This window comes from Neopelma chrysocephalum, unplaced genomic scaffold, assembly GCF_003984885.1.
Source record: "Neopelma chrysocephalum unplaced genomic scaffold, ASM398488v2 Primary Assembly neopelma1_23, whole genome shotgun sequence".
NCBI lineage: Eukaryota > Metazoa > Chordata > Aves > Passeriformes > Pipridae > Neopelma > Neopelma chrysocephalum.
In genome coordinates, this window is record NW_020897691.1 from 35,829,241 (window position 1) to 35,851,645 (window position 22,405).

The 22,405-nt window shown below is 37.4% G+C and overlaps 1 protein-coding gene across 11 annotated transcripts in view; it reads right to left on the bottom strand.

Moving 5' to 3' along the window:
• ARMC2 (armadillo repeat containing 2) overlaps positions 1-22,405 on the bottom strand; it is a 79,510-nt gene that overhangs the window by 54,452 nt on the left and 2,653 nt on the right. For 6 of the 11 annotated variants that reach the window (XM_027693521.1, XM_027693530.1, XM_027693510.1 and 3 more), the window contains exons 3-8: positions 21,893-22,009; positions 20,104-20,335; positions 18,776-18,848; positions 16,461-16,629; positions 15,036-15,246; positions 1,010-1,080 (exon numbers count right to left, since the gene is read on the bottom strand). In XM_027693521.1, the coding sequence (XP_027549322.1) occupies positions 1,010-1,080; positions 15,036-15,246; positions 16,461-16,629; positions 18,776-18,848; positions 20,104-20,335; positions 21,893-21,908 (772 nt within the window). In that variant the 5' untranslated portion in view covers positions 21,909-22,009. Of the gene's footprint in view, positions 1-1,009; positions 1,081-15,035; positions 15,247-16,460; positions 16,630-18,775; positions 18,849-20,103; positions 20,352-21,892; positions 22,010-22,405 lie in introns of all 11 variants that reach the window. The other 5 variants (XM_027693572.1, XM_027693555.1, XM_027693585.1 and 2 more) reach the window with 3 other exon arrangements.

Genomic DNA, 22,405 nt, shown 5'->3' on the forward strand with positions numbered 1-22,405 from the left:
GCAACACTGAGCTTTCAAAAGCTGTATGCTGCCTGACTTAAAATGTTTAGCCTTTTCACTGAATACTGAGTGGCTACGAACAGATCAATATTAAAACAGTGTATTTCCTCTCTAAAAGGTAAAAACATGAACACAAATCATATCAGAATATAGAAATAATCTTTAAATGAACACTCCACCCAGGACCCCACTATAGAGAAGAAATGATGGAGGATTCCTACTGCTATCCTACTGTTTATTCTGGGATTAAAGATGAAGCATGCACAGACTAAGGAAACTACATAATGTTAAGAAAAGTAGATATAAAAAGAAACAATCCTAATAGCACACATGATTTTTTTAATAACACAAATAAAATAGCACAAATAAATTAAAAGGCTTTTAAGAATACTAACTCCCATGACATGGTAAATACTCTCAGCCTCTCTGAAGGAAATGAAAGCAGAGCACATTACAGCCCTGTCCAGAATGATCCAGAATAACACAACTTCTCAATTCTAGAAAAATAGTAATAAAAAATAATGACATTGCAGTAGAAACTTCAGGTTTCCATACCAGACTCTCAAATACACACTTGCGATGTACCAAACGTGCCAGCTACGAGGAAATATTAATTAAAATCTGGTATGTAAAATAAGCAAAACCCATCCCTACATGGCAATCCAGAATCTGTTTCTTCACATAATATAGCCTGGCATAACGTTATTAGTTTCTGTGCAACTACAACAGATTACAAAAAGTGATGGGCAAACAAGATGTTAACAAACTGGCAAATTCTTAAGCCTACACATATGGGAAAAGCAAGAGAGAAAAATATCAAAAGACTTTTAGAATGAAGATCTCTTGAATATTGTTTCTCTTTACTAACTTCAGTAAAAACCCCAATATACCTAGACAAACAAAAATACTGTTCAGTGAATAATAAAGAGATCTTCAAATCACAAAAAATTAGATTATTGCTATTTGATTTCACATTTTTGAATGGACATTGAAATGCCTTACAAAGTACCTGTTACTCTTCTCTTCCAGTCTGAACTCCTTGGCCATGATGGATTTGTGCCAGGCTTTTTCATCTGGTCACTAAAAGATACAGTATGGACACACAAAAGTAATATCAGAATGCAATTCTCAAAATGCTTGTTTCTTCACATACATTCAGCATATGAATAGCTAATTGGAAAAGATTATGTTATTTTACTAAGTTAGTAAGTTACCTGCGCATTAAAAGTGACATGTAAATACAACTTCCTCCAGTACCAGTTACAGAAAGCTCCTTCAGAAATACTGACATATTCACACCACAAGAGGTCACCATTATGGAACACAAAACCTAAAGCATTTCTATTCATACAATAAAACTAAAAGATGAACGAAACTCAATTCAGAAAGAGCCAATTTTTATTTTATCATCAGTTTTACTAACTGAATATAAACTCAACTAGCTTAAAACCGTAATTTCATCCATTCATAAGGACAGTATTATTTTTCTGACAGAATTACCATTTTAAAAAGATTTAATGAGAAGACTTTTCAAAGAAACAAACATGTTAATAACCTTGAAAGAATATACTAGAATTTCCAAGTCTGCCAGTAAATTATTGCTAACTGCATAGTGGTCACTAGTTCTGTTAGTACAAGAAGCAGGAATGTTGCCATTTCTTTGTCAAACAACAGTAAGTAATGCTGTAATTCCTGCTGATTTTATGGTCAGTCTTTCTTTGGCCAGAGGAAACTATTACATACATCTGTAATAAGTCTGTTTATTCTGTTTGCCTATCTGCATAGTCAAGCAGCACTGATCTAAAAGCAATATACAAGATGTAGACCCTCTATTACTAAACTAGAGTCTTTCCTCCTTTAAATTCTGTACTAAAGACAAAGGTCTTAATCAGTGTTTTCTATTCTCAATGTATCTTTAATTTAACACTTCTTATTCCATTTAAAGTTCATGTACCAATACAACCCAATCTCCTGAATTTCCTTCTAAAGATGACAGTAGTGTGTTAGCAATGTGATTTTGATTTTTTTAAACAGTTAATTTAGTTACTATAAGGCTTAAAGCTGAACTGTTGCTTAAGTGGTTTGCTGGATTGGCGCCTAAATCCTGTCCGTCAGTCCAGACAGAAGATGTAAGTCATCCTATCAACAGATGGAGACAGAATAAAAGACAAGGCTCTTGCAAGATCAGTTGCCTACAAAAGGGACTGGAGAGCTCACTGTGATCAGTCAAAAATTTCCCAAGCAATCACATTACAGAGGAACAGTTGCTTCATTATGGCTAACAGTGAATAATGCTTTCATTTTACAGCATGTGGATTTAAGTGCTCCAAAACCCAAATGCTTACACAAACTATCTTACAATTATTTCAGCTCATATACAGCAATTTCTACTCCTCTGAGGAAGTAATGCCTTAAAAAATAATAATAATTTTTAAAAAAGACAAGTGTTTGCATCTCTAAAATCGTCTGACACCTCTAAGAAAGAAGAATTTTACAGCACACGTTAAATAAATACAGTTCAACGCCTTGACAGAAACTAAAATTTGATTCCATTTATGTGAATACCTTGTCCTATAAACTTCAGAAGTTTCAGAATGTTTCTACAAGTTTCAGCCATCCCTGAAACCAAGACTATAACCTGAAAGGTCACTGGATAAGCACGAGAACAAATTCAGCATGATGATACCACATGCCTGTATGAAGAGTTTGCTTTCCTCAGAAGAAGAGTTTGGTAACTATATCCCATTTGTGCTTCTTCCCTGAAGATGTAAATCCCCACAATGAATCCAAGAAACCTTAACAAAGACAATCCTATGAGTTTTGTTGGAAAGAAAAGCAGATTAATAGAAAAAGACACTGAAGCAAAGGATATGGTAACTTACTAGATAGAAATACCATATATGTGAGATGTAGAGTAAGGCCATGACAACTGCACAAAAAAAAAAGTTTGGTTGGAACCTATTGTTTCTTAAACACCAGTATCAACCAGTTTAGAGACTTAAATGAGTAGGAAAGCAGATTGCTGTACTGCTGGTATTCTATCCAACTATCTGTGCTTTTGGGAAACATCCTTGTAAATTACTGGTACTCTCATTATTTTCAGAAAAAAGAATACACTGAATACATACATAAATGAGAATGACTGGTGGGCAGGCTTATCTTTAGGGAGTATGTCCAATTTACGAATTTCGTGAGAGATTATAAAATCGCTTTATATATCTTCACCATTCTGCCAACTTCATTTTAGTTACAGAAACCTTTGCTTTGTTATCTTTACATATCTTTAAATTTTTTTACTAAAACTTAAGTATCTTGTTAAGAACAATGCAGTTAAAATGTAATCAACCTACTCTATAAAATAAGTTACCTACTATTGAAGGGAACTGGCTTCAGAGTGGTTGCCTAGGAAACAAAGTCAATTGGCAGAAATCTGATCATCTGATAAGGGGCTCATCAAGAAATGAACTGACAGAGGCTCTGATGATCAACAGAAGAAAAGGAACTTGGCAACTGGATCATCTCTATCCTTCTCAAATAAAAGAAATCATCGTAGTCTCTATGAAGAATGCTGCTTTCTTGAATGTACACAGAGTGAGAGGACTTCCAAAAGGAAAGTGAGCCAGCACTGCAGTAGTGTGGTGTGGTGACCTTGGACAGATGCCAGGTACCCAATCACAACGCTCTACCACTCCCCTCCTCAGCAGGACCGAGGGAGAAAACAAGATGTAGAAAAACTTGTGGGCCAAGATAAAGGCAGTTTAATAAAGAAAAAGGAAAGGAAACTGAAAGATTTATTCTCAACTTCCCACCAGCATGCAATGTCCAATCATTTTCAAGGAAGTAGGGCTTGAGTACGTGTAGTGGTTGCTTTGGAGGACAAACCTCATAACCATGAATGCCCACACTCTTCCTTTCTCTTAGCTTTTATTGCTGAGCAGACATCACACAATATGGAATATCTTTTTGGTCAGTTTGGGCCAGCTGTCCTGGTTATGTCCCCTCTAAAGGTCTTGCCCACCCCCAGTGGTGGCGCCTACTGGTGATGGGTGAATGTTGGAGAGACAGCACTATGCTGGTGGAGCACTGCTCAGCAGCAGCCAAAACGCTGGTATGTTATCAACACCTTCTAGCTACCAATGCAAAGCACAGCACTGTGAGGGCTGCTCCGGGGAAAACTGACTCCATCTCAGCTAGCCCCAATACATGTTCAGTACTTTTCCCTCATGAAAGAATGGATAATTAAATGAAAGCAGCATTTATTCAGATTTTCTGCATGTTTAGACATTTACTTGTTTGTTCCTGCCATGAGCCTCTTGTTAATGGTAAATCTGCAAACTCTCACCTTCAACGGTATTCCAGGGAAAACTACATTTCTGCAAACTACATTCCAGAGCCAAAGAACTGAACTAGTAATCTCCAAAGAAGCTGCACACCATAGCAACGTTTGAATCACAAATGTGAATGTAAGATTCCAATAGAGGAACAGTGCTTGGGCTCCTTCCTCATACTGAGCCTCAAACATCTGAGAACCTGGCTATCTCTTTACTTGCAAAACAGAGTCTGATAATGGGCCTGAATTTTGGGTGACACTGTTCCTTAGATTTAGACCCTTAGCATTGTCCCTAGTACAGTTTTGGCCCAAGAAAGGTGGTACTTTCCTTGACAAATGGCTGGGCAGAGGGCACAGATAAGCAGAGGTAGGGAAAATCCCAGACAGTACCTTGTGTGTGGGAGGGAGGGAATTAAAAATACTTTAATTGTATTAACATAACCCATGACACAGCAGTTGACCACCAATCCAGAGACTAACTCCTTTGTTTAATTTTTATCAATTATTAGTACACATGTATCCCTGGTGCCCCCAATTATTTAGTTACTAGCTAAGAGAGACACATGGCCTAATACTAACAAATTAATGCTTCTCTGCATAGTTGTCTCTACCAAACACCTGTGATAAGTCAGGTAACAAAGCTTAACTAGAACAAAAAGAGAACATGATAATCTTTCTGAATTGTCCAATTTCAAGGCATTCCCTCTCCACACTACCTGCTCTCCTCATGGTAAGGTTCCTGTAACACCTTACATATCCTTACAGCTTTGGGAAGCAAAGCTAGATAACATGGAAGTGGGAGAAGAACAAAGAAGCACAGTAAGTGAGATAGTGCATATATTAGGGAGAGTTTGGAACATACTGAAGCTGAAACCATAACACCATTGAAAGCTCAACAAAACTGATATTTATTACCAAGAGGTGGCCAACAAAAGGAACAAACCCAAAAGAGAGGAAGGAGGAGAGAAATAAGCCCTCAGTATGACTCCCCCAGTCACCCAGCTGTTGCTTATAAAGTTATCTTACCAACCCCAAATGCCTAGAAATACCCATAGCAGAAGCTGCATACTCAGGGAGTCGGCAGGTTCACACATAGTGGGCGTCCCCGCAAAACAAAGGCAACGTTGTCCTTGATGTGAAGCTAGCAACCCCCCAAAAACGAGCTATCTGCTTTTATACAATTAACTGGGTGACCTCAACTTAGGCAGGCGTGACCAGCACCACTCAGCTAGAGGCCATCAGTCCCACCCCCCATTATGCAAGTAATATCTCTTCTGCGCATGTGTGGCTTTCCCTGTGCCTGCATACTGCACCCGGGGGGGTCTTTTCCAGATGAGATTAGGGGTTTACTTCATCGCTATAGTCTTCAATTTCTCCTTCAAGTGACCTTGGAGGATGATTAGCCAATCATAAAACAGCAATTAACAATTTATACAAGAACTCTCTTCAAGGATGAAGTTCCCATTTTATCAGTGCTTGTTTTCTCATAACTTGGCAGGGAAAGAACAAAACTTTTACAGGTCGCTGGGCCAAACACAGACCAAAAGTATCAGCATAATTAAACCCTGATAGAGTACAATATAGGATGAAGAATATACAGGTTTGTTTTCAGAGAGAAGAGTAGGAATAACACGGAATGAGCAAAAGACAAGGGCAGCAGGGATGCAAAACATCGTAAGCCCCACACTATCTGCTTCTGCAAGTGCTAAGGCCTCACACAACTTTGCTTGTCCAGAGGTCATGAGGCTCTTCTTTTGCACCCATGTAAACTGAATCCGTGGACTCTCTCTTGAAGTAGAGACAGGAACTGGGACTATCCCATGTAAACTGGAATCTGAACAGACTCTTAAAAGGCAGAGAGCTACTAACACACAGACTGTGCATCACGCCGTGAGTAAATGCTCTGAAAAAGTCGTAGAGGAGACATTATCTGGCGTCTGGAAACAGATTTCTTTTCCATTTTTAAACAAGGAAGTGAAAATGGATTGCCAGCTTTGTGATCCAGAACATAACATTATTCCGCAGAGCACCCTTAAGTTTGTACTTACGGGTATATTTTGTTGGCAAATGCTATATGACTGCTTAAGGCAACTTCTTTGGGGCAGGGGGTGGTTGAAGATATCAGATCCACAAAACTGGTTTCCACTAACAGAAAAAGGTGGTTTAACATCTGAGGACTTTCTGAAGACTGACTAACAAAACACCATTTTCTCTCACTCAGCTCCATGCAAAACTTCCCAAACAGTTGTAAATCTAATCATTAGCAACATTTAAACCAAAAAAGGTACCTTGGAAGATACTTGGAAAGACATACAGCACGTTGCCTTCTGAAGGCATCACCTGCATAAACTACAACAGCACCGACATTTACAGAACCCACGTTTACATACAGTTAATAAAAATATGAAACAGAACATGCTTCAATTGGTCCAAAAGCTTGTCTTCAACTTTACAGTGTATCAGAATAAGACATAAAACTGGTAAGTACAGACGCTCACAGAAAAACCTCTTCAGAAGCTCCTTCCTGCTAAGAAGCCTTAGTCTGTGCTGCCATCATCTGAAGGATCACCCATGTGCTCTCGATAAAATGCTGGCCTCACTGCTAAGTAGCATGTTCTAAAGTAAAGTAATATTTAGTTGGGCGGGGGATTCTGTTTATTTTAAACAAATTTCTAAGGTAATTGAGTTCATTGCCTCTCAATTTGTTTCTTTGATGCCCTTTTTATTCAGTCAGAAAACTGTAATTATAAGCGCACAATTTCTAAACATCTGTATCTGCAGAATCTTTTTTATACCCATGGAACCACAAATCTTATCTTCTAAGTTCCTTCATCATAAGGAAATTTAAGACGCAGACAGTTTCATTGTTTATCCTGAGAGCCCTTTTATTTTTTGTCTTTATTTTGGTAAGGTAAACAAACCCAGTCCTACTTAATCTAAAAGTACACTAGCCATTTATGTAAAGAAAATATACTGAAGTCATAATAGGTCACATTGAAAGTCCACCTTGCTCAGTGTCCTCTAACAGTGACCAAAAAGCTTTTCAGATGCCTGCAGCAAAGTGAGGGTGCTGTTAGGGTGCCTTCCCTACAGTTCTCCTTCAGTTTCTGCCTTCATGTTTTTCACCCAGATGCATTCCCCATTCTCCTTTCTCTTTTCTTCCATTTTCCCTCCAAAGTCACTCAATTTGTCCCCAGTGTATTTTCCTTCATTCCACTCCCTTCAGCCCTCAAAACTTTTCTTTTTCTAGTTTATTTAAAATACAAAAATGTGAGTCAAATTTTTACAAATTTGATTTTGGATCCTACATATATCAATGTTTTCAGGTCTGCAAAAGTCCAGGAGAGCAATTTCTAACTTTTCACAAAGCTCTGATAAAATTCTAGGCACTAGGCAGTGAGTAAAAGATGCAGACTGTTTATACATAAATACAAGCACTGAACATCTGATTTTACAAACATACATTGTGTGCATTGGAATGCCAGACATGATGCATCTACACCCAAAAATCAAGACATTTTACTAAGTGTTATGAAGAACAGATTTACAGAAATGTTAAGCAGATCCTGGGGGCCTACTTAGGCAAGCCAGATGTATCAAAAGGACTACTAGGCACAAAGGTGTTCTTTCAGACTAGATCAGAGTTCAGTTCCCCCGACTGTGGATATTCCTTAAACAGATATGCCATTTAAAAAGACTGTTCTTTGATATGTTACTCACATGTATATTCAGAGTATGACTACATCTACACTGTAAACTGGGTTTATTTTTATTGCTAGAGGTATCCAGGACGGCATGCCTTCTACTGATAAGGATCATTTGGCTATTTAAACAGTTGGGTACTTTCAACCAAAGATTTACAAATTCTACATGGACTACAAAGGAAAAGCTGCAAGGAGGTTGTGAAAGTATATACAACCAATAAATCCTTAAAAAGAACAGTTAGGCATGGGTAAATACCCTTTCCTGTTTTGAGTGCCTGCCATGGGGGAGAAGAGCGAGCTCCTCACACAGTCAGTGACGGTGTCACAATGCACCCTCCCTTCAGGTATCATATACATTGATAAGACCCCTGATGAGCCTTTCTTCTCCAGCTAAACAGTCCCAGATCTCTCAGCCCTTCTTCATACAAAGGATTCCCTTCATATATTAGTAGCTGGATTCTCTCCAGCTGTTTCATCTCTTTTGCACTGGGAAGCCCAGAACTGGTCCAAGAAAAGTCCAGGTGTGGTGGAGGTTTTCATGACGTGCATGAATAGGGTGCTAGGTAATCTCATCTAGGCTCTCTTTTCCACAAAATATTGGGCCAGACAATCTTCTGAGGTCTTTCCCATCCTGAGCTGTTCTATGAACTTGGTGTCCACCAGGATACCAGGTCTTTTTCTGCAAAGCTGCCTCCCAGCTGGACAGTCCCCAGTATATAATGGTGCCAGGGGTTGTTCCTCCCCAGATGCAGGACTTTGCACTCGTCTTTGTTAAACTTTGTTAAAAGCATCAAGTTCCTGTCAAACCATTTCCCCAGCCTGTCGAGGTTCCTCCAGACAACCCTCTGGCGTATCAGTCAACGGGTTGTTTATATCCTGACTGTCAGTTATCATTTTTTCTAAATTATTCAGAACTGTGGTCTCAAGAACTGTGCATCAGATCTCTTGGCAGAATCACTGAGGAGCACTGGGCAAAGATAAACGTGGCTCTAGACCAAGTTTAGCAGGGCGCAGCCAGACTCAGCAGCTTCATCTCAAAAAGAAGGACAGCAGCTCCAGGGAAAGTTAAAGTGAGGGGAGTCAGATGTGGAGCTGCAGCGAGTGAGAAACGCTGCAACGGATCTTCTCAGAGAAGGTTCATCTACACAATGCTTAGGAACCACTGCTTCAGGACACAAGCCCCTGCTACCATGATTCTTCCCCCGTAAGTGTTTAGTGATCAGTAAGAGTGCTAACTCTAAACCATAATTACTGATGTTAACAACGTTACTCTGTAGACTTTGAAAGGAAGAAAAAACAACATCTAGTATTTTTGCCAAAGCAACTAACAGGAATTGGTTTTAGCTTTTGGCAAAATGAGAAAAATATGTATTTTGTTTTGTCATTTACTCTCATAGAAATTAATTTTTCCACATGCCAATTAACATATTCATTTTTTATTAATCCCCCTATTCCTATTTCATTATACTATCCAGACCTTTTATGTTCCCAGAAGGACACCAGAATTAGCTTTTTGTACTGTCTTTCATTAGTTGAATAGTAGGGAATATGTTTTTGTGGTTTTTGTTTTAAAGCAAGGGATTTCTTCCTGACCCATAACTTAGCACTTGAAAGGCACTCTATCTTTTTAGACGAAGACTTGACCTTTACTGAGCCACTTAAGAGGACGTGTCCCTATTTTGCTCAGCTACCACAGAATCTTCCATTCTATGGTGTCACATGAGGAACAAACAAGACAGATACAAACACAATCTGGAAATAAGCAATAGGTGTGCCTCAAAGAAAAAAGAACTATAACAGCTCAATTTTTAAACACTGTTTTCTTTTAGAAAAAATAATGGAGACAGCAAATTACTTGCAGACAGCTAAAAGAGATATAAAATGAAGTAGTAAGCCTCTAGTCAGTCCTATTTCTCAACTCTAGAACTTTTCAAAAGCATGCAAATAATTGAAAAACTAGTAATATAGATGTCCTGAAATTATTTCAGAAATTGTAGAGGATTATATCATAAGGAACATCATAAGAAAAGACAAAAATAAACGGAGTGAAAACTATAATCAGCTCTATAACTGATACCACTGATATGAGAAAGGATAACCAGCAGAAAGGCAACAAAATTTGCAAAATTATGTTGACGAATAGGCCAACTACACTCTGAGTCATCCTAGATATCACCAAATAACAATTCTTCTATAAACACTATTACACATATAGTTCATTTCTTATGACAACTCCAGTGATAAAAAGAAGATAGTATTCTTATTTACACAGGCTGTTAATGAAGAACTTCATGCACATGTTAAACAGTATGCCTTAAAAGAATAATCAAGGTTGATAAGAAGTCTCTATCCTTATCCTTTTTATTCTTCACAGTCTTTGCACCTTCTGCATAATAGAGAAAATATTAACAATATCGATTCGTGGCAGGGCATCTTTAAGCCACTAGACAACTGATAGCCTAATGCTAACCATGAAAAATACCTAAAATACTAGCCTAAGTATATTTGAGTCTGAAAACCACACCATCTTCATCTTCCTAACCTGAATCTTGCATAAGTATTCCAATTTTAAACAAACAAACAAAAAATTAAATCCTTTATTACTAAAGCTCTACCTAGACTGAATTGGCATTCCTTCTTTACTCTTTGTGTGGCAGACCTTCCCATTCTAGAATTACAATTCAATGTAATAAGGATTCAATTAGTAATAAGGACTCTCAAGACCTAGATCTCCCAGATTTGGAGATCAGTGACCTTGTCCTGAAACTTATGACTAGAGTGGAAAGACTCTCTTTGGAGTACGCAGTAAAAATGCACCTAACCTCCACTGTCTCTTCCACCAGTGAAGAGACCAGAGGTAATTGCTACCTGTTAATATTTTATTTAAAAGTCTATAAAAAGTTCTAAAGAAAACAATTCTTCATTCCTAATGTTCTTTCAGTATCCCCTAACCCTATACAAAACCAGGCACCTTCTTGGAAGGGTAATTGTCATTCTTTCTTTGGAAAACTCTGGAGAAAGTTCTACCTGTGAAAGATTTCCCAACTCTCAGTTGTTTCTTTCTTAAATTAGTGGTCCAAATAGCAAGTGGAACTGAGGCAGAAATAGAGAAATATTAGTTAGAAGTAGATTAATTTCCTGTTTCCCTGTCTTTATGAGAACTTCAGAAGTTGTCAACATATAGAAGAAAAAGACAAATCCTGAAAACAAGTCTGGAGAATCAGCTAAATTATACAACAAACTAACATCCACACCATGTAATTCATTTCAAAAAATCATTCAGAGCAGAAAAGGTGTTCCCTTCAGGAAAGAAATTTCTCTTCTCTGTAGGAATCCTTTTCTTTGAAGAGAAAAGGAATGTATATTTTGGGGACAGATGTGAAGGTAGTTTAAGCAATCAAACAGATGTACTTTCCAGTGGTTCCCTCCAGCCCATCCTATTCTATGAATCTATCATTCGCTTGTCCCCTAGTGCTATCGTTTTCTACTGAAACATTCCAAAACTCTAAAAAGCACAAGAAAGAGAAAGTAGTGTCATGGAAGCAGTTGATGAATACATGCCAAGGATGCTGCCAAATAGGCATTTATAAGGAGAGCAACAGTGAGAGAAAACAGGGTACAGTATATCTTCTTTACAGCAACTGCTAAACCTTTTGTAGCTATTTATAGAAATCATTTATTAAAACAAGTGTAGAACAGGCCACTCGGGAATGAACTATTTGCCACCAAACTTTTCCTCACTGAAGGCACTTATGTTTCTAAGGAGTCCTGGAATGACATGATAAGCCTTCTGAATTTTGAGAAATTGGAGTAGGAAAAAAACAAACATTTTTTCTCACCAGGGAAACTGTTGCTCTTCATCAGCAAATCTGCCATTACTGTTGACACTTCTGTTGAAATATATGAATGCAGAAAACATTTTAGAAGTTTCATTTCTATAGCAGTCACAATAGATGGCAAGGCACAATGGCTGGAAGAATATATAAACAAAACTTAGCTTCTTTATGATTGTCAGAGATCGTTTCTTGCTTTCCTGAGGCAACATGTCAATAAATTCAATCTGCTTCAATTAATACACCTATTCTATTACAACTAGATGGTTATTTGCAAAACAGAATTGCAAACAAAATGACAAATAACTTTTCGCCTCAAAAAGTCCTTTTCTCTTGCTGGAATAAAATACTTCCTTCTGTTCTCTTTAAAATAAATGTGATAGCATTAATGGCAGGGATCTGCCACGCTATTTTGGCATGCTCTACTGTTTCATCATTAGCAGGAAACCAGTTTTATTAGAAAAGCTATTTCGGTACATATATAGGAACTGTGAGGAAAGGGGATTAAGGAGTCTCAAACACCTTCTCCTATAAGAATCCTACAATCCTCTTGCTTAATTCCAGCAAGGATTTTAAATCACTGGGATACAGAATGGAGGCTGACACAACTGCTTCATATCGAGAATGTCAGGACTCTAGGTAATAAAAGATTTCACATTCCTTTAAGCCTTCATCCTATTACTCCCAAATACAACATACTTTAAATAGAAAATATCTTGTAACTTCATACAAGATGCCTTAAGTATTTACGACACAGAATGCAATCTAATCCTAGCAATCATCTAGTACCTGTAAGCGTGTTCTACTGAGAAAGACTGCCAAAACACTCTTACTGAAATGAGCCCTCTGTGGTTCTGGAGCCTTTTATATACAACTACTATGAAGACCAAACTCAACAAACTATATAGAAGGCTAGGTTTGTGGTACCATTCAACTGCCCTGTCAGATGAAGAATGACATCTCTGAACTCAGATCAAGGTCTGCCTGACTCGTGTGGTATCATACATAAATACTGGACCAATGTGTTCATTGGTGCAAGTCTCAGCAATGAGTTAGAACGTATTGGAGCAGCTGAGATTATCTACAGCCTTTCCATCATACAATAGTATGAACTGCTTAGGCTGACATAGATGAGGGATCTTTGTCCTCTGCTAAAGGGAAAGCATTTTGTATTATTCTTGAGCATATTGCAGCTCTGCAGGTATGTCTGGTACTCTGAGCCGTAAGAGCACCTAAATAGTGTCAGGCAGCATTGCTTAGGCAGCACTGGCATAAACCATCTCTCACTCAAGCACACAGAAAACATGCACAATCCACAGGAGAGGTTAAAACAGACTATTCAAAAACACAGATCTTGCATGCAACACAGAATGATGGAGGAATATTATATTACTCTTCTATTTTGGAGAAAACTAGTCAGAACAATATTGGAAAACAAATTTTTTGTATTATCCTAAGGTCAGTAATTTGAGATCTAATTTAAGTGATGCATGAGATTCATGATTGCAAAAAGCACCAGTAACAAAAACCCAAACTCAAAAACTTGCAGAGTTCTCAAACTTATAAAGAGAAACGTATAATTTTGAACACACAGACAGCATGTCTAATAGGTTAACTGTTTAATTATACCTGCAAGTTTTAAAATTATGACTCAGAAGGAAGGTCATTCTTTCCAATGAATAAAAATATCAACTGACCCCTTTTCTATTAGAGACACTTGGATACCATCAACTGAAACAGGAACCCAAACTGAAAGCAGGACTGAAAACAGCAGGATGCACATTCCACAAAAGGAACTACTCATTTCAACTGCAACACTACAGTACTTCCCACCACGCCTTTACTAAATAAAACTCAAACTACAGTAATTTATGTAGTATGATAATCCATAGAGTCTTTTTCTAAGAAGTTTTTGGATCACTGATTTTAGAAAATTATTTTGCACTGAAGCATTATCCTTGGTACTTTCCTTTATTTCACCTACATAGTTCACTGCTAGGCTTATTTTCTCATTCTCCCTCCCTCCATACTCATGAAGCCTTTTCTTTGCTAACAAAAGTCTTCAGTCTTTCAGATTCTGTCTTTTTTTTAAATTCTGCTTACAGTTTAATATAAAAAAGAGTGCTACGATAGCTCTGCTATGTATCATTTGCTGTAACAGCCTCAATGGACAACATTATTTAGTGCTATCATCAAGTTAGTAAATTAAAGGCCTTTCATTTTATAAAATTAAGAATATAATCTTTAATGTGAGAGATACTTAAGAATATCCAAGGAAATAGTTTTTTCCTAAACATATAGGCATGCTAGAAAGAAGATATCTACTGGCAAATATTCATCTGTAAGAGTGAACAAGTGTTTATAAGGATGTGTTCTTGAAAATAAAGTGGGTTTCGTTCTTTGTTGTTGAGATTGACAGATCTGACAATGTTATTAGCACAAAATGGTTGTTCATCCAACCACTAAAGCAGCAACTGATACACCTACTGAGCAAAGTGCTCAGTAGGAGGGACTATTCCTCCCTCTGCAAGAATTCAAGTTGGAATCAAAAGAAAAACAATTTACTTAATTGTGAATTAAAGAATGGATATAATAATGTAGGTTCAGTAAAAATAGACTGCATGCACGTAAATCTCATTAATTTCTTACACCTGTTCAGTCATCTAAAAAAAAAAAAAAGAAAAGAAAAAAACCCAAAAACTCAAAACCACAAAAAATTTTGCCTCTATTGCCAATGAGTTTAAGCCTGTTTTTGGTGTATGATCACTATTTCCCCAATACCAGAACTGAAAAGGGCTCTACTCATCTGTTGAGCTAAGGGAAAAACATATAGCACCTTAAAACAGGACTGAACTGCAAAAGTAAGCACACTGAATTTACACTTGAGTATTCTACATACAATGATTAGAAGATTTAGTTTTGAAATGTTGATGATCAAACAAAATAGAAGTTATTTATTTTTTTACAAGTTAATCTTTTGAGTGCAAAAATTTCCTAAGAGAAGAAATGTAAATTTTTCTAATAATCTAAACATATTTTCATTTTAAAGAATATATAGTGTTACCTTCAAATTCCATCAGTTTTGAACATTTTGATACTTGCATAATTGAACATTTAGGAAGAGGGTTATGTGGAAGATGCATATTACCATCCTTGACCAATACTGACCTTTCTCCTGTCAGCTGAAATGAAAATTTTCCTGATGTCCCTTCCATGAAGTCTTCGCTCTCCGATATGCTGATACGCTCATTACAAATTAATTGTCTACTTTTATCATTAACTGGTGTGTACAACCTTTGCTCTGCTAAGTAGTTATTATTACTTCTGCCAAGATTATTCATCATCATAGCTGGTTCCTCAGAATCTAGCTTTATTTTGTCTGAAACAGTCAAAAAGAATACATTTTGTAGAAGGGTCCTTACACAATATACACACACAACAGAGTTCAAAATTAATTACTGTTTGTCGTGTTACATTATCAAAATTTGCTTGTACCAATTCAAAAGGAAAGAAAGCTTAAGACTTTTAAGAGTAAAGTAATCAATGTCTTCTTATGAGCAGCATTTCTTTAAGTCTTTCAGTTTTGGGTTTTAACATCTCAACATTTCATCTTTTTTTATTTCCTTTTTACAGATAAGTGGATTTTACCTTGTGAAAAAAAGTGATTGTTTTTCAGGATCTGAATATTATGAAGGAACTCAAGAAGAAGATAGCTGTTAATCTCGTACCTTGGTATGTACACATGATAAGAATCTCCACAAAAAATCCTCACGTAAACTCAGGCTATAACTACATTAGGTTCTCAACTTCTTCAACTACTAATATCAATTTAATAAGACTAATGTATTAAACTACCTATAGGGGGACATTATATAAAGATATATTTATGGAGTAAGTACATAATAATAAAGTAAAGTTTACTACTTTTTGTATAAGACTTATTTTGCAATAAGGTAAAAAGTGAGATATTCAGTTTATCATGTAAAGTAACAATCCCAGACAATGTAAGAATTGTCATTATTACAGATGGGTCTTCATTAAAGACAAGAGTCCCAGCATATTTCATTATGAGCTAACATGCAGGAAGCCAAGATGCCTTTCTCATCTGCAAGAAAATTACTTCTAAATCCCACATTTAGCGACCTTTATTAAGTCTCCACTAAAGAAACTCTTAATAACAAATACGATGTAGTTAGAGGCCTGTCAAGACATATCATTCCTTTTTATTCCTCCTTTTATGCTCAATAATCCATCAGGGAATCTCCTTAGATGAATGGTATCTCATTATCTCTTTAAACGTGTCACCATTTAATGTTAATTTTACCCATTGAAGAAAACTTTCAGTAAAATTCCACTACTTGTAAACCTATAGGAAAAAGAGGCACCTGAGTAGCTTTCAACTCACTTTCAGAGGCAAAGGCCAGCATCGTTTTTGGAAACCACAGTTTCAAAACTGCCTTAAAGCCGTTTTAATACTTTCAAAATTTACACTGAAAGGACCTTCAATATAATAATTCATGTAATTAACAATATTGAAACCCATCATGCAGTTATTTTTCTAGCAAATAATAATACTTATCAAAACATTCTTACTCTGATCTGGAAGAACCACTTTAGCAGAAAATAAACTTCCCAGAGAAGTTGTTCTACATAAGCATGCCCGAGCAGTGCTGACTTTTCTAACCTCTGCAGCCTCAGCAGGAGGTTTTGGAAGGAAAACAGAAGAATCTTCATCTTTTGCAGAAGTGATTAATATTGGTTTCTGTGACAAAGATAAAGAAGACTTTTAAATAAAAGCACAGATAATTTCATTTTCATACAAGCAAAAATTAAAAAAAAATAGAAACCCACATGATTCATAACAAAGGGCTAAGTTCAGAATAGAACAGAAATTACATAGGCTTGCTCATTAAGAAATTTTCATATCCAGAATCTGATGATATCATTCCACCAAACAACCAGATGTCTATACCATTATCACCATAGAAAGCAATTAAAAGCCAACACTCAGGGTGCAGAGAACAAAAACTAGCTGGAGTAGAAAAGCTCAGAATTATTTATTCCTCATAAATGCTCATTTAATTACATCTGCAACATGCTTATTTATCAAAGAAAATGTGCCAAAGACTTGTGCTAGCAAATCTAGAGCTCCATCTATTCTTTGATTCGTATTTGAGCACTAAAATAGTATTTCCAAAACACTTTGAATGTGTTCATATGTACTACTTCCTATCACATTGAGACAAATCACGTAGATCCAGAACGAAGTCCAAGTTTTATTTATGCCAGTGTCTTGCATCTTAGAGGATGTGACCAACCCCCGGAACCTCTCGTACAAAACACCTGATGTGCCCTTTCCCTACATAAAAGCACTGACCTGTAACACCAAGATTCTCTACTAATTTCCTCATAATAAAGAATCCACTAGAAAGTCTCCAGCCTATCCTTCTGAGCTCTCCACAGTATTAGCTGAAGACAGCCAAGAGGTGAGACCCACTCCCCATAACCATTATGACTAAGTCCTTCATTTACACTGTAGTGTCTTATATCTATTGGTAAAGCAAAAAAGGCAAGTTTTGCATTGGTCAATAGTTTTCTCTAATTTTTTTCCATTCTCACACACGAAATAAACACAAATTCAACACCAGTACTTAAATACAACTGTAGATGTATTTAATCTAAATAGAAGTATGGTCAGAATTTTTTAACTTGATTCATATAAATACATTACCTTATCAAAATTACTTGGATTTCTTGGATTTTTTCCCTTAATTTCTGAAAGAATGCTATATTTACATTACTGCCTTGAAGAAGCAATGTATACAGCAAGCATATTTTACTGATTTAGCATCTCTGTTCTCTCAGGTAGTAAACAAACGATTGTGATTTAATCTTCTATTTAAAGATCAAATAAAAAAATCCCAAACTTAAAAGAGCAGATACACTTACAAATTAAAAACAATTTGCAATTTTCCCAGAGAGTGAAAAGGGGTTCTCCAAGTACCTCTGTTTGTTTAGAAATAAACTACAATCATTACATTTTATGGAAGCGTAAGTAAAGCTGAAAGCACAACCACATATTTACTTTCAAATTACTGATCACAGAGACAGAGAATAGATGAGATTGGAAGGGATCTCTGGATGTCCAATCCCTGTGGCTCAAGTAGGGGCCCCCTAAACTCAGGACTATGTCCAAGAAGCTTTTGAAGATCCTTTGGGTAACCTGTGCCAGGGCTTCGACAACCTCACAGCCAGAAAAGTTGCAGTTTGTACCAACTGCCTCTGGTCGTGTCATGGAAAAGAGTCTGACCCCATCCTCTTTCCACCTGCCCTTCAGGTATTTCTACACATGGATAAGATCCTCTCTAGTCTTGCCCAGGCCGAATGTTCCCATCTCTGTCCCTTCACCACCTTTGCGGTCCTCCATCAGACTCTCTCCACTAGCTCCATGTCTTCCTTGTACCTGGGAGCTCAGAGCTGGATACAGGACCCCAGGTGTGGCCTTACCAGTATTGAGTAGAGGAGAAGGATCAATTCCCTCAACTTGCTGGCAACACTCCTCCTAATGCAGCCCCAGATAGCATCAGCCACCTTCTTAATGGCAAGGGCATGTTGTCGGCTCACGTTGATGCTCATGAACATTTTCTATTTTAGCAAACTTACACAAGAAAGCTGACTCAAGTATCTGTCTTCTGATTCTTGGTAATGTCGCTTAGAATTATAATGCAATTTAACAGTTTAAATTATTTTCAGGTTTCTTTTGGGGAAAAAATAACAAAACTGACTTTATAAGTCTCAGACTAAAATTACAACAGGCCTCCATTTTCCCCCAACATCATACCTTTTCCTAACATTACTGAGACACATATTTATGTCAGTACTGCATGAGTTATTTCCAGAGTACTCACATGATCCAGTGGACTAAGACGAACACCAGACACTGGTCTTGATTCAGCCAAATCAAAACTGGATGCATGAAGACTAACAAAGAAATGGAACATAAAATGAATAAAGCAGACCCAGTGTTTTGCGATCAGTTAGTTCTTTTAATTTTATGTTTCATCACTCTGCCAATGAATATGGGGAAAAGAAGGAAGAAAGGTAGAGTGACAAACTACTTCACACTATTCCTCTTCTTCCATGAATACTATTCATCTTTGATATCTGGGAATCCAGCACAATAAGGAAGAAGAATTACAAGATCATCTGCACACCTGCCATGATACAGTTTATTTTATACATCTATAACAATTCTCTAATGTAAGCCTAAATTCATGCACAAACCCAACTGCCCAAGTTATTTCACACAAGCCACTGAACCTTTCAGGGCAGAAAATCCAGGCTTGTGCAGGCATGACGTGCTCCTTCCCACACAAAGAAGCAGCACAGAGAGAACAAGCACGGATGTCAGCCAGAGACCTCATTACCTGATTACCAGGCTCTTGCCTTCTGTAAGGGCACAACACTATGCACTAAGGAGTATCGTATCAATTGAGTTCCTGAAGTCATGCTGCCATGAAAACAGCACGGACACTGACTGGCTTATATGGTCAAACATGTTTCAGCATTCTTTCTGGCATGCCTGACACCTAACATTACAAATACAGTTCATATCTCCTCCCTGCAGTCACTATAGAACGGGTACATAAGGAGAGTTAAAAGATGATTGAGAAAATGGTTGAAAATAGCTCACTATATAATTTTTTTCTCTTTTGTCATAATAGACAGATCTATTGAGCTCTGTGAACTTTAGTACGTAACAAAATTCCACACAGAAATAATTCTGAAGTAGCATAAATTTTGGTTGAAAATGAACATTTCAAACTTCAAGACCTACGATTTTACATTTAAAAGATCTGAGAATGCTCTGAAAAAAGATCTAGCATACAGGTTATGTGGAAACAAATAAGCTTTCACATGTTCTTGGGAAAAAGATGAAGACTATCTCAATTAAAAGCATTCAATTTAGAATTTTAGAAAAAGGTAAATAACAGACCATTTTCTCATACTATTCTCCATATAGAAAACTAGCGTAATGATTGCCTCTGGCAGCTCTAATCCACAGGAACTTCCTGGACATATAGATTAACACCAACAGTAAGGATCATTAGAAGAAGGCAAAGGATGTGATTAGGAATACAGATTAACACAGGGAAAATAATCACCGGAAACATAATTACAGAATCAAATCTCTTGCTGTTAACGGATATTTGAAAAAATCTTAAAGCCACAGTACCTAAAAACTGAAGGGGGTCTATTTTGAGGACCTCGCAAGGATCCAGATCCAAAAAGTTTCCTTTGACCATCTGTAGGTGTAAATGGTCTTCGAGTTCCTACTGTTCGTAGAACATTTCTGGCTTCATTTATAATCTCAGAACAGGTCTTCTGCTTTGCCACTGTAAGCCAGTAGAATGGTTCTGCCTTTTTTGTATTTTCACTCTTTGAGGCTTGCATTCCTCTGCAAAGTACTGCACAGGAAGAACACTGGATAATATATGTGAAAGGTACAAAGTATTATGCTAGTTTTAAGCCACAAACTATTAATTCATCACTAGTAATGCTACCACAATGTGGTTAAAAAGGACGTAATAACTACATCCTAGACGGTGCTGAACTAGTGCAAAATAAGACTCATTGATACTGCATTTCCCCCTCTGTTCCCCAGTTCTGTAGGAAAATACTGAAGAGCAGAAAGCATCTGACATGGAGGACCCTTAGTTTTTTACAGGGAGCTAAAATATACCACCATGCTTCATGGGCTGTCAGAGACTGAAATGGTTAATGATTTATGCATTCCAGGAGTTTGCAGGCTTTTGATTTTTGCATTATACCTCTGATGGGCAGCTGGGCCCGCCCCTCCCTCCAGTGAAGAGCCGAGTTTGCATGCTTTTGACTTTTGCCTTACACCTCTGATGGGCAATTGGGCCCATCCCCCCCTCTCTGCCAATCTTGAAAGGCAGGAACCAGGCCAGACTCAAACACTCTGCGCAGGCCCAGGGAGAGGTTGGAGGCTCAAGACATGGCTTGTGACACTAACCATGGATATAATAACTCATAACTTCTTCGTGTGTGAGGGCTTCCCTCCTTCACCCCCAGCAGATCAAGGCCACCACTTCAACCAACAGACATGGAAGCGGCAACTACCAAGTGTCATCGCTGGACCCTGTGGGCGGCGACTATACACGTTTCTTTTTCACTCTCAGCTTTTCTTTTCCCTTACTCTTATCCTGGTTTTCTCTCCCCTAAGCAGTTTCTCCCCCCCCCAAAGGTTATCTCTATGTTGCATTGTTGTATGACAACACCCAAAATGCTAGCATGCCTGTTGATACAAAATTGTTGAAATAAACCTTACCAATATATGTTTTCAGACACCGATTATTTAGTGTCGTTTCACTCTAATCCACCCCAAGGGAATTATTGATAAAAAACTGAGTTACCCCCCCTCCCGTTTTCCTGGGGCGGGTCGTAACATGGGCCTAACGCGATCCTTTCCAATACCATAGAAAATCTGTTTCTTGACACTTGATTACTTAGGAAACAAGACAGCCAAAACAAGAATTCAATAATATGCTGTAAAGAGACAGGATTTTTCCAGTTTAGGAAAAACCCAATATATATTATCAACCTTACCAAGGGCAGCTTCCTAATACGTCAAAGAGGCATTACTATCAGTAACTGAAGCACAGTTATCAGCAATTGATAAGCAGAGACAAAGAAGAACAAGCAATCCATTTTCTTCCTCTGAAAGAAATTATTCCTCAACCCACCCCCAAGCACATGAAAAGAAAGATAACACTAATGTAACATAAGCTGTCGACCCAAACTTCCAATCATTGTTCTGTCCTCCTGCATCTTCTGGCAAATGCAGTGGCCAGTGAAAGACTTGCTCCAACATCTCTCAAGCCCCGCAAACCCAATTGCTTATCATGGTGCAGTTCTCTGTAGATATCATCCTTGTCATTTTACAGCAAACTTATCCTGAGTCTTAAACCATCCAAAATTCCTCTTCTGCTTTTCAAACTTACCTAAAAAGAAAAACATGTTTCTGCACTGTGACTCAGACCATCTGGTAACTTCTATTCTCTCACATAGTTAATGACAATGAACTGACAGTAGATCAGACACCATCATCTTGGTTATTTCTAAACTACGGAGTAAAAAAAAAAATCTTATTTCTTTAATTTCTCAGTTCAGTTCTTCCTGGTTTGCATTTTTACTTTTCCAACTGCTTTTTCTTCCTTTGACAGCCTCTACATTCTGGCACAGTGTCTTTCACTGATATACACCCAACCCTTAAAGCAGAACTACCCAACATAAAACTGGATGTTAAGGAGAAGTGCACCGACCTCTTTCACTAAATGATGTGTAATTAAAAAAACACAGGAACAGATCAGAAAACTGAGACTGTCAGTTTTTTTAAGATTTCTGATTACCCTTAATATATTACTTATCTTCACTATGACTGAATTCGGTTCTCTATGCTCCCTACTCTCCCTTCTATTACAATGTGATTCAAAAAAAGTAAGGAATTCCACTGC